General features: G+C 39.5%; 1 protein-coding gene across 3 annotated transcripts in view; it reads right to left on the bottom strand.

The window, feature by feature from the left end:
* Positions 1-13,160, bottom strand: part of MED27 (mediator complex subunit 27) — an 84,403-nt gene that overhangs the window by 68,989 nt on the left and 2,254 nt on the right. For all 3 annotated transcript variants that reach the window (XM_062641447.1, XM_062641446.1, XM_062641445.1), the window contains exon 2: positions 12,864-13,008. In XM_062641447.1, coding sequence (XP_062497431.1) covers positions 12,864-13,008 — 145 coding nt within the window. The remainder of the gene's footprint in view (positions 1-12,863; positions 13,009-13,160) is intronic.

Here is a 13,160-nt window from a genome sequence, read left to right as displayed (position 1 = left end):
TATTGATGCTCTAGCTGAGTAAATTAAGATGTACAAGGGAAAAGCAAAGAGCACCAGAAGTGGGTGTACGAACCAGAAAAGCATAGTAGCAATTTTATATCTTCTTCAATGTTCCTGAAATGTGATTACAGTTGACCTTTAAATCTAGTAGATCAACCAATCAATTCTGCTGGAACAACCCTGTGTATGTGATCTTAGGGCATACCCATACTTAAAAATCTTCCAGAGGCTGCCTGGCACAGTCATTTTATTTTGCTGTAAAAGTTACCACGATTTGTCTCAATCGATTTTACTTGCAAGAAAAGCACAACATCCAAACTGCAGCATCAGCAGACACTAAAGGTCTTAGCTTCTTGCAGGATGAATGCAATATCAATAGTTATTAGGATGTATTCATATGAGGTACACAAGAGGGATGGAAAGAAGATGTTAGTAATCTCACTTAATCCTAACACAGACCCAAGTCAGGTTCTTCAGACTGTGGGAAAAAATGATTACAAGGAGAACTATAAACACTCTGAAGTATTTGCCAGGCAAAACATTGACTGCGAAACTGAAAACATATTTAACAGCACTTCAAGTAGTAAAGCTACTAAATCATGCTTTAACAAAATAACCCAAAAGGGGTTATTTTGGATGGCATTTGCCTATAGCAGTCTCAGAAGCGAAATCATCAACCAATAGTGATCCTACTCGGATGCAACATCGCTCAGAGGTTTCTCATTCTGTAGCACAATCTTCATCATAGAAGGGAAAACAAAGATATGACTTCTGAAACCCCATCAAGCAAGTTATGGACAGAGGAAAGAAAAGGATGTGCAACTCCAGAGTCCCCCTCAGTCCCATTATACACTTGGCAATGCTGCCACTTCCCCATCAGAAGTGCTCACACATGGTATCATACACTTGGTTCACACAGTCAACTTGACAGCAAGTTCTTTTATGCAGAAAGTCAGTAGATTCACTCCATGTTATATGCCAGGGTGTCCAGAAGAACCAGAAAATTGGAAATTAATTTTTGCCTTATCAGGCACAAGAGAGATTACAGCTCCATGATGTACAAAATCTCCACAAACAGCTCTGGATGAAGCACGAAGCAGTGCAGCCAATCCCTCCCTCCCTCCCTACTCCCTCCCCCCCCCCCCCCCCCCCCAAGAAAAAAAGATGGCAATGAGCAAACTGAAAATGCTACATTGAAAATTCTGAAAATACAAGATTTGACTCCAGAGTAAAACTGAACCATACGGCAAGCCAGAGAACTTGTGAAGTCTGAGTGCAGAGACAACTGCAGAGAAAACTCTAAATAGAACCCATCTGAAAGCATATGGGTAGGGCAGGAACATCAGAATAAAAATCTAGCTAATGGTAAAACACACAGTGATGCTTTTTTCTTAAAAGTCATGTAGGAAGAGAAACATATAGCCAACCTCATTGAGAGATAACCTGGGGGGAGGAGGAAGTTATTATCCTTTTAACTGCAGCTTATTTGATACAAAAGTGACATTTTCTCTGAATGAAGAATTCCTTTAACATAAAGAAAAGCCAACTTCTGAAATGAGATCGAGCCCAGTAACACTGCAGTAGTTGAGAATGTCATGATTTCCATCAAGAAACTGTTTTGCAGAGATTAGGAACAGCTGTTTCAAACCGAATTAGACTAAAACTGGAAACAAGCTGTCAAGACCAAAAAAATATATTTTATACATAAAAGGATTTGATTCAGCTGTTCTCTTGTGGTGGTCAGCCAAAAGAGAGAAATAAAGTAACATCCTGAGATTCCAGACGTTGTCGCAAAGATCCTCTCATTTTGAACACTCTTTATGTAGATTTATTCCTTTGAGCATTTGGAACAGGAAAAATGTCAAACAGCTCATATCACAGATTCCTGAATATTTTCAAACCACAGGCAGCTTAAAACAGTTTAAAGACACTTCAGGACTCTTTCTGCTCTAGTCCTCATTTTCTGCAACTTCTGTAGCTGTAACAGGATGTTGCAATAAGGAAAATACACCCAATTGCTGTTGACATGAGATTAAAATAATACACTTTAACCCACCGCTTGAGTAACAGTACATGCATACAGCTCCTTTTTGTCATGCTCGCAGATCCTGGGAGGCTTTTAGTGGGTATTTTCAATATCGATTTCCACAGGAACTGCAGATTCAGATAATGAGAAGTAAATACATCTATTTTTGAATATACTGTAAAATGTCACATCTAGATACAATTCTTTTGTGTCTAATGGCCCATGCAGTACACAGAGCACCTCTATACTATGTGTAACTGCCCGTTACAGAAGCATAGAGAATCCAAATACAACCACCAAATTAATAAAGCCTGGTATCTGTTTCAAATAGAACTATTTGTTCCAAAGCACAGTTCTGAACATCAAAGACCCCTGTGATTTTATTACATGCTGTAAGATGTGGCCATTATGCTCTGCTTTCCGACCAAATCTAAAGCAGTCTTGAAAATATCCTTAGCATTTCAATATGGTCATTACTTTTCATAATAATGATATATACTAATTCTACCCAATAAGTATCTTAGTTATTACTGTCAGCTTGTCTGTCAGTTTGTCTGTCAGTATATGTTCTTCTAAAGAAGTCCTATGTGGGAACAAGTCAATCTAACTTGAGATACTCTATGATTCTATATAAAAAAAACCACACACTCCAAATGCACATTTTTAACTAAGGCACCAAGCAAGCACACAACTATAGTCATGTGCCATTTCACCTTTCAGATTACTCACACCATCCAGCCATAGGCATTTAACTCAAGTACTTAAGCTCTCAGGAAACTCAGTGGAGCACCACAGCATGACAGAACCCTTCACACCAACCCAAGAAGAGCACAAGAAAACTGATGCTCAGGATACATAAACTTTTGATCTTTCTGTGAAAAGATCAAAAACGTGTTAGACTAGCACCTGGTAGAATCAGTCAGCTTTCATTATATCTTCTTTTATTAATTCAGAGGACATCTTTTCCTAGGCATAGTGTACTGAACAAATGTCACAGTATCACAGTATGCTAGAGATTAGAAGGGACCTCAAAAGATCATCTAGTCCAATCCCCCTGCCGGAGCAGGAGCACCTAGATAATGTTACACAGGAATGTGTCCAGGTGGGTTTTGAATGTCTCCAGGGAAGGAGACTCCACAACCTCCCTGGGCAGTCTGTTCCAGTGTTCTCTCACCCTCACTGAGAAGAAGTTTCTTCTCAAGTTTAAGTGGAACCTCTTGTGTTCCAGTTTGTACCCATTACCCCTTGCCCTACCATTGTTTGCCACTGAGTAGAGCCTGGCTCCATCCTCGTGACACTCGTCCTTTATATATTTATAGACACTTATAAGGTCACCCCTCAGTCTCTTCTCCAAACTACAGAGACCCAGCTCCCTCAGTCTTTTCTCATAAGGGAGATGCTCCACTCCCTTAACCATCTTGGTTGCCCTGCACTGGACTCTCTCCAGCAGGTCCCTGTCCTTCTTGAACTGTGGGGCCCAGAACTGGACACAATATTCCAGATGGGGTCTCACCAGGGCAGAGTAGAGGGGAAGGAGGACCTCTCTCGACCTACTAACCACCCCCCTTCTAATACACTCCAGGATGCCATTGGCCTTCTTGGCCACATGGGCACAGTGTTGGCTCATGGTCATCCTGTCGTCCACTAGGACCCCCAGGTCCCTCTCCCCTACACTGCTCTCTAGCAGGTCGTTCCCCAACCTATACTGGAACCTGGGGTTGTTCCTGCCCAGATGCAGGACTCTACACTTTCCTTTGTTATATTTCAAGTTATTCCCTGCCCAACTCTCCAGCCTGTCCAGGTCGCGCTGGATGGCAGCACAGCCTTCTGGTGTGTCAGCCACTCCTCCCAGCTTAGTGTCATCAGCAAACTTGCTGATAGTACACTCAATTCCCTCATCTAAATCGTTGATGAATATATTAAATAATACTGGTCCCAGTACTGACCCTTGAGGCGTTCCACCAGATACAGGCCTCCAACTAGACTCAGCCCCATAGACTACAACTCTGGCTTCTCTCCTTCAGCCAGTTCACAGTCCACCTCACTACCTGATCATCCAGACCACACTTCCTCAATTTAGCTGTGAGGATGCTGTGGGAGACTGTGTCAAATGCTTTGCTGAAGTCAAGGTAGACCACATCCACCGCTCTGCCATCATCCATCCACCGTGTTATTTCCTCATAAAGGGCTATGAGATTGGTCAAGCATGACTTCCCCTTGGTGAAGCCATGTTGACTGCACCTCATAACCCTCTTATCCTTGATATGCCTTAAGATGGCACCAAGGATAAGGTGTTCCATCACTTTCCCAGGGATGGAGGTGAGGATAAAAGTGGATAAAAGATTTTATTGATGTTTTTGTTTCTTGTGCAAATGAAAGCCTTGCACGCAGGCATTTAAACTTGGATAAAATGAACTACTGTATATGCTTGGGTTAATCTTGTATAGCAGAAAAAGTGATAATATGTACTGATACGTCATCTTTATCTCCAGAACTTCAGGATTTTACAACTCAAATAGATTTAAATGCTAGCTCACACCAAAGATGATGTACCAACAAAAAATAGAGTTTGGAGTGAAGCAGCTCCAAGTGCAATATTCATAGTGTCTACTCTCTCATCAACCCCAAACCTGCTCCACACTGTGCCACTCCTTAAACTTCTAGGAGAACTACATTATGCTTGTGCAACTACCAAACAATCCTGACAGCCATAATGTTACAAGGGCTACAATTCTAGTAGCACATTTAGAATACTGGTTTTCCCCATTTCTACTCCCAGCTGACCCAAAGCAGAAGAATATAATTACAAGGGGAAAGGGGTGAAGAAAAAAACCAAACCCAAGCCCATTTTTCAAGAGGCAGCACTTTACAACTATAGAAGAGTCATTCATCAGAGCTCCTGCAGAAAGCAGAACACCAAATGCAAGTATCCATAAAAGCTGGGTCCAATACCCAGCCAGACCTGAACCAAAGTCCACCTCCAAAACAAACATTTTGAGAAGAACGAAAAATGAGCACATCTGCTGGAAAGAGCAGACTTCCTTAGTGGCCTGCTTGACGTCATTAGTGAAGTCTTACAACTTCAGGGGGAACAGACAACTTTTCTCAAATTAGCAAGCAAGAATATATTTTACTATCAGGAATATTTTGGAAAGAGCAAACTCACTCTGAAAGGTCATCCGAGATCAACCGCACGTCTTTTTCAATACACCTCTACGTATGTTAAAACCAAAAATCAAGCACAGATATCAACAGTAATGGTACTGGTGTCGTGGTATGTAATTTCTATTTCACATTCTTCAACTGTCACAGCATCAGAGCCTCAAAACAACAACACTCCAGCAGGGCAGGATTACTCTTTCCTCCCAGGAAAATAAAACCCAGTATGCACTGACCTCAGGAGGGAAGAAATTTCAAGAATCACCATAGACCTTTGGGTTACACGTCTTCAACATCAGCAGCTAAGTATTAACTACTGCTAGATATAAAAGTGCTACCACATTTTTGCCAGGTGTACCTTTCCATGCAGCAGTAACCAAACCAGTGCTCTGAAGTGCACTTTTAATGACACCCAGCTCCTTACAGACTATTTTCAATTTTATTGGCTTTTAGGGGACTTCCATGCTTTGTAGCCCAGTTATCGACAGTATCCCATTAAGACAAAATGGGGAAGAATTGCTTATATGCAATTCAAACAATTACATCTCCCTGTGAACTGTCTGTGGCAGGCAGCTTTAGTAACTATGAAAGAGAACTCCAAAAAAGATTACAGATGAGCGTAGTTCTGCATTGAAAAAAACACAAATAACAGTCACACAAAAAGACCTGACAACAACAATAGCAGAGAGCAACAGGGTGACATCATTAAATTTTCCTTTTTATTTGATTTCCTCTAGAAGCTGTAAAAAAAAAACCCAAATCTTTTCCTTATAAAGAATATCAATGGAATGATTATCATCTGTATCAGTTATTTTATATTAGTGTTCATATTCCTTGAATGCCCTTCATATAAAGGTCCCCAAATGCTTTACAAACATCTTTAATGTGCCTCAAAGAAAGCGAGACACAACTCTGAATCTCTGAAAACATCCTCTGTGCTTTCATGGTGGTCACCATCCGCTAGATGATAAATCAGTCAGTTGTGCCACCGAGAGCTGAGATAGCAGGCAAACATGAATTTCAAAGTAATGCTGGGTCCAAGGGTTTCTTACAATGCTCCTCTTGTTCTGCAGTACTACATATTCTTCAATTAATCCCCAGACAATATGGATTTCCAGTTATGCTTTGTTGTATTTCTCAACTTCGTCCTTTTCTGACCATCTGATGTTTGTACCCTTACTCATCTACATACTGCATTTCTGTGTCTGTGCATGGTTTAGTTTGCTTCAAAGTCTGTTACTAATACAAAGCAATGCAGTCTTAACCAATTTGTTTAGAAAGGGAAAGTGTTTGCTGACTTACAAATCAGGTAATTCAGCCATCCACCATGAACCACATGAAGAGTTCTTCCAGAGTTAAAAAAGGAGTTTAGGGGAGGAAGAACCAGGACTGGCCAGAAGTGTTTTGGTTAAAACACAGCAACATCAATCATTTCCATCCTGAAATAGGCTAACAGCTAGAACATTAATACTTATCAAAGAAACAGGGGGAAAAAGAAACCCACTCATTAGCAAATAAAGGTGTTGCAAAGCATTAAGTAATTCCCACCAGCTGACAAGGGGGCTGTGATTTATAATAGTGTGTATTGATAGATCACTTCTCATAATTTGGGGAAGTGAGACTGGTACTGCTTACAGCATTATTTCGATCAGAGCCTTGCAAAAATACTGTGAATAACAACAAACACCAGGAACAGCAATATACCAGATCATGTTCTGGGGCTGATTCAGATTTGAAACAAAGTATTTTAACAAAATCCAGTAAGAAAGGAATAAGGTGTTTGGACACACACCACCTTATTTCACACAAACATTCAAACTACATAACAAATAAGCCAGAATCAAAGATCAATTATTTCTCAACAAAAATTGAGCAACAAGTTACTCATCAACACTGTTTTCTTCCTGAAGTAACAAACTAACCTCAGTCTACCAAAATGCCAAAGAAATTCAAGTAGCCTGCACACTGGCACAAGGTGGCATTATGTGGCAAATTCTCACTGCCACAGCATCTTTCCAGGAGTGCAAAGAAAAAAAGGAAATGAGTAATTTTCATTTCCTTCCGTTCCAATTATGAGGTGTCAAAAACACTTTTATAGTTACACATGGTAACAGCAAAATAGTTAAGATAGCCCTGGGTTGGGTTTTTGTTAAAAACCAGCACAGGAATCAAAGGCAAAGAAACAAGTCCAGGAGCTGAAGATTCCAGGGATTCCCAACTGAGGAAAGAAGATGCATCCTTCAAAAAGAAGACGGATTTTATCCACAGCTGATTTTATCCATCCCAACACCCCAGATGCTGCTTTAGGCAGGATCTCTCAAGAGAATAAAACCAATTCAACATACCACAGCCACTGATTCTGCCTTTACTTTTACTGTTGCTATTATTATAACTTCCCGTTTTCATTATGGTTTTCTCTATTTTCACTATTCTTCCATCTCACTATATTCACCGTTTTAAACTATCATTGCATAGCTTATAAATATTTAACATCCCACCATTTTCCTTCTCCAGTAAACTCTACTTAGACTATTGTCATTCCTGCCCACCCACCCTGTTGTACATTTTGGTGCAAACACTCATTTCTTTAGCAAAGCTTTTCCAGTGCTTTTTCCCCTCATTGCTGTAATATCGAGGATAATTTAGTGACCACCCCTGCCACTGCTGGTCACTAAAATCAACCCTGCAAGAATAAAAGTCAATATTCTCCAGGCAGACAACTGAGGAATAATGAATAACTAGAGCAGCTGGAAGCAAAAAGGAAAACCTGTTTTTCTAGTCATATTAAAAAGAAAAGAGGTGGAAAAAAAGGAACATTAATGTAATTCTCAACAGCAAGGGCATTTCACCAGAACATTTGCCTAAATTCACACAAAATTAAAAGCCCATAAAGGGCATTTTTCCAAACTGCCAAGCAAACAACATTAGTCACTTGCTGTATGACACTTGGCATCTATGAAGCATTTCTGTCCAAAGAACCCAATGCATTTGAGATACATTTAGACTAGAAACTCTCCCGAGAAGTAGGCTAAGTATTATTGTCCTATTTTATCCCTAAGAAAAATGAGGCACAGAAAAAAAATCATGCATCCTGTTCAAGGTTACAACAAAAATTAGTAAGAAAAGCAAGAACAGAATGCAAGCCCAGCTCCTGTTTTGTGCCCATGTACAAGAAAACACCAGTTCATGTATCATTCATTTCTCCAGTGACAGGAATATAAACTCCCATGACTTATCTGCACAGGAAAGAACTCCACAGCCAGCAATCCCTAAGAGCCTTTCCACTCCAGCTTCCTCTACAAAATACTGATTCTGCTGTTACAAAGCAGATTAAATGTGCTCTTCAGACTGCAACAGAGATATCCTTGTAGGGACTCATCACTTTGTTTCAGTTCAAATCTTCTTCTACATTTTTTTTATTTGTTCCCTCCTGTGAGCAAACCAAGGGATTTTAGTCATTTCAGATCTTCACTTTAAGTAACTTCTCCAGGGCACCTGCTTACTAAGGATAGCACTATCTCAACCTGGACCACCAACCTTACCACTCTCACCCCTGCAAGCATACATGATCTTCAAAAGCCACCTCCAAAAGTACCAGGCAAACATGATCCAGTTACCATGCCAGAGTCTTCTTCAGTATCACACATCTGTTACTGACTGATACTGCAATACAGCTGGGAAGAACATGTTTCCCAATGTGGAGGGATGAAATCTCAGCAGAATAAGCTGATCTCCATGACACAGCATCTCACAACATTCCATTCTGCATCTCTGCAGAAAAAAAAGTCCTGAAAGGACAAAATCTTGGCCACCTGCCTGAACTTCCAAAGAACTGCCAACATAATAATTCAGTTACATTGTCCATGCTACTGTAAAACTACATTAAATTCAAAATGTTTGAGCGCATCCAAAATCTAAAATTAATGTTCCTTGGAATGAACACTTTGTTTTATAATCCAGATGCACAACAACAAAAACCCCTTATTCCACAGTGGTTCTCTACTGTTATGGTTAATATTTAATGTCATTTATTGTCATTAAACTCAATATTTGTGTCTAATCAATACTAAGCTACCAAGGGCAGTCGTAACAAGTCTGGACATTCTCTACAGGCTCTATCGATTTCTTTTTTTGAGGCCTACAACAAACACAATTTACACAAATAATTTATCAGGGAATACGTCAAAATAATTTAATAAACAAAACCTATAAATTCCTTTTCTCTTCTGTCATATGACAGAAAATAATTTTAAATTAATTAATGGTAGTCTCAACAGTTCGATTTTAAATTTGTGTAAAACCAAGAGGAAGCTATGAAGTAACAAATAATTTAAATCCAAACATTTTGTAGTGTATTTCACCATGCAGATGAACAGTGATACTTTTTTTCCCATTTTGTATTTGCCAGTATATTACTTTTAAATTAACTTATGACAAGTACTGTCCAGTTTTGTTCAGCTGGAACATTTACAATGCACACACAAGTTGCCATAACCTTCTTCTCACAGATGATGTAAATCCTACTCACACAGGGAGTCACAAAGTCAAAGTTCATTTTCTTACTTTCTGCTTGAGGTGGTGGGTAACAGCCTTCCCAAACACACGGTTATGATGATTTCTAAGTATCATCTCACAAAGATAAAACAATACCGGCACCACCACCACTCACATACACCTACATATATAGGCTCAAACTATAGAAGTATTGGAATTGGAGCAAATAGACAAACGCAGCTCTGAAAACAACAGAGTATACAACACTGCACGTCAGTCAAGGTACAGTCATGTGTTCATGGCTAAAGTTGTTCTAAATTTTCCCCACTTCTACTGCTCTTAATGATCTTGTTTGAAAGTCCGAGAAGAAACTCCTTGCTACAAAGAAAAAAAAAAGGGACTTACAGAAGACAGCATTTTCACTCGGGCAAGTAAACTCCGCTAGTGTTGCTATCATTCAGCAGCTCAGGGAAGACTAAGACTTAGTTTGCTTCTATCCAAAACCTCAAATGTTTCTTTAAGCCTGGTAGAAAGAGTAAATTCTATAGCGTTGGTTTGGTAGTTGATACATTTTGCATATCCCTTCAAATACGTAAAAGTAAATAAGCAGAGTCTCTAGCAGTGACTAAAGCTCAAATGCTGAGCATGAACTACTTGACAACACCCCATTAAGAGAGGGAAACTTGCCCTATAAAAGCATTTGCCTTGCTCAGTGCACATAAAATATGCTGTATATTTTCTGCTTCACTGGAATCAATGGAAACACCTTAACAGACACTGCCTCGGGCATGCACAGGGCGAGGGTATACAAATACTTTGCCAAGGGCAAAGAGGATGAACAGATACACACTACAGGCAATAAATAACCTCACTAAAGCAGCAGATGAAAAACAAAAGTTTATACCACTCAAAGAATGAGTTCAAACTCCCAAATCCCCAAAACTTGCATCTACTCTGACCACTAGCATTAACCTAACTGGATAAGGCAACCACACAAGCTTTTCTAAACATTTTCTATATGGGTAAGTGTATAATATTGGCTTGATCACATCATCAGCAAGTATTTTCTCCCCCACAAAACACTTCTGTCACCCAGTACTAGGAAGAAATACCAAAAAACACCCAGTTGCTCTTATTCATCTAATGATGCTCTTATTCATGAGATCATGGTCTCATCTCCAGCAGAAAACAAGCAGCACCCGGGAACAAGGAAATCCAGCATACGGGGTCTTGTTTTAGAATTGACCCAAAGATTTTAATCAGTATTTCAGTCTAGCAAGTGCCTTCAAAATTCCTTTCACCTAAACTTAGCACTGATGCATTCTCCCTACAGTAGTTTCCCTTGAAATCCAGAGTAATGCAAGAAGCAAGCACCTGGTAACAAAAAAGTAAACCAGCAAAACTCAGCACATCTAGTCCCGACTGTTCCAGGCCACACACACACAAAACAGAAAGCCTTTGACTGCTACTGACATCTTAGATTTCATCTGCTCAGACACAACATTTTACAAAAAAATTCAACAGACAAGATGTACATAGCTACTAGAACCAGAATTCAACTACAGTTACTAAACAGAGACAGTCCACAGGAAAAAAAAAAACACCACAAAAACAAAAAACTACAAACTTCCTAACTTACCAATAACACTTTACGTGCATTACCCATATAGAATGACAGCTCATTTTCATCTTATCTAATATTACATCTTCAGTATTACATTAGAGGTCACATATACATCCTCTCAGGAAACAGCACTTCAACTGTAATGAAGAAAACCTATTTTCTTAAATTTGAAAAGGAGGCGGGGGGGGGGGGGGGGAAATACCAAGTAGGCCTAAATATTGTTGCACAGCTACTACATGCCTCCACACAGCGCCCAGTCAGCAATCTACTTACATGACTTCTACTGATACATAAAGAAGCTAAAGCAAAGAAGAAAAAGCATTGAGCTCTTGCTTGCAATAAGCTCAACTTAAACTTCCTGTGTTTTTCAGCTGTCTTTTGTGAGCTCTGTTAAACACCTGGAAAAGTAAAGTTCCTTTACAGCTGCATGTGTATGTAATTAATGCATTTGACAAGCTGTTGTGTTATCAAACAGCTGCTTCCATTATACCAACAACTATACCATCTGCAAAACTATTTGGTAAACTACTGTAGGTAAATATCAGGATGGCAGGTGCTAATAAATAACAAGCACTGCCAAGATGACACACTTCTGTAGGGAAAGTTTTGAGTTTTCCCACTGTACTTTTCTGCACTCCTGGAGCAGGCAAACTTAAGATACTCAAAAAAAAGGAACTACTATTGTGACTCACAGCAAAAGTAAAATAAGGTTCTTGGCAAATATCTCTGAAATCACAATTATGCGCAACTCATCTCTGTGGCAGTAAGGAGAAGAGTTAGGTGAGTAAATCTGCACGTAAAAGTGGGTCTTCTCACAATATGTAACCAGCCACAGCTGCAAGTATTAATTGTGGGAAGTAAAACAAGTTGAAAAGCATCAGGTAAGTCTAATCTCCTATGTTAACATTTGTATCTTAGGGAATTTTCTGTTTAAGTTTGTATGACCTTCACTACGCTTTGCATCCAGAGCAGCCATTTAACCGAAAAAGCTTGTCCATGCATCCAAGACCAGATCAAAATTGGGCTTTTACTTGACCCAGCATCAAAACAAAGCTGCAAGTATAAAGAAATAACCATTCTAATGTCCAGTATCTCATGAGCCACAAGGAATGATGATTAATGCAACCTCAGCTGAAATCTAAGAAAACTAAACTAAACAAGCTCTAACTTGTGCAACCAATTGTGCAGGAAAAAGTAAGAGTCATACAGGCAGGTATGCTCTACCTCCAATTTACAAACCTGCTTAAGTTTTAGGTAGTCATACACTGAAAAAAAAAAACCCAACAAAATATATGCTGAATAACTACCACGGAAAGTACTATTTTGCTTGGTACTTAACATCCCCTTTGAAAAACAAGGGCATACCTCAGTATTGCAGAAAAGTCTCCTCCTTAATACACTATTTTTACCCTTGAAAATACATTTAGGTACGTATTATGCTCCTCAACTTCAAAAAAAACTTGGCATTTTTAACAGTCTCACACACTCAGAAATCTACTGTATCACAACCCAAACATTCTGTAGAAATACACAACTAAAATACATGATGTATTCTCTTACCTTATTTGACCATTTATAGGCTTGAAGAAGTTGACTGTAAAGAGGCGTTTTGTCCTGAACAGGATCTAGGCTCAGGAGTCCACTGTTGTGCAGGGGGTGGTTCTCAGATGGTTTACCCACTAGATTGCTCAGACGCTCCAGTTCACTGAAAGAAAATAGAATGGCATTTTTTAAGTCAGATCTGCAGATACAGATACCTGAGATGTATACTCCCTAGGGCTAAGCCTGAAGATGGTCCTGCAGTGTTTGCGATTACTCTAAGCAAGTATAAGCATTCCAAGTTCTTAAGGCAAGGAA

This window comes from Pezoporus occidentalis, unplaced genomic scaffold (genome assembly GCF_034315485.1).
Source record: "Pezoporus occidentalis ecotype Australia unplaced genomic scaffold, CSIRO_AGI_Poc_V1 ctg68, whole genome shotgun sequence".
Taxonomy (NCBI): Eukaryota; Metazoa; Chordata; class Aves; order Psittaciformes; family Psittacidae; genus Pezoporus; species Pezoporus occidentalis.
Note: the sequence above shows the minus strand (reverse complement) of the source record. Positions and strands in the feature narration are given on the sequence as shown.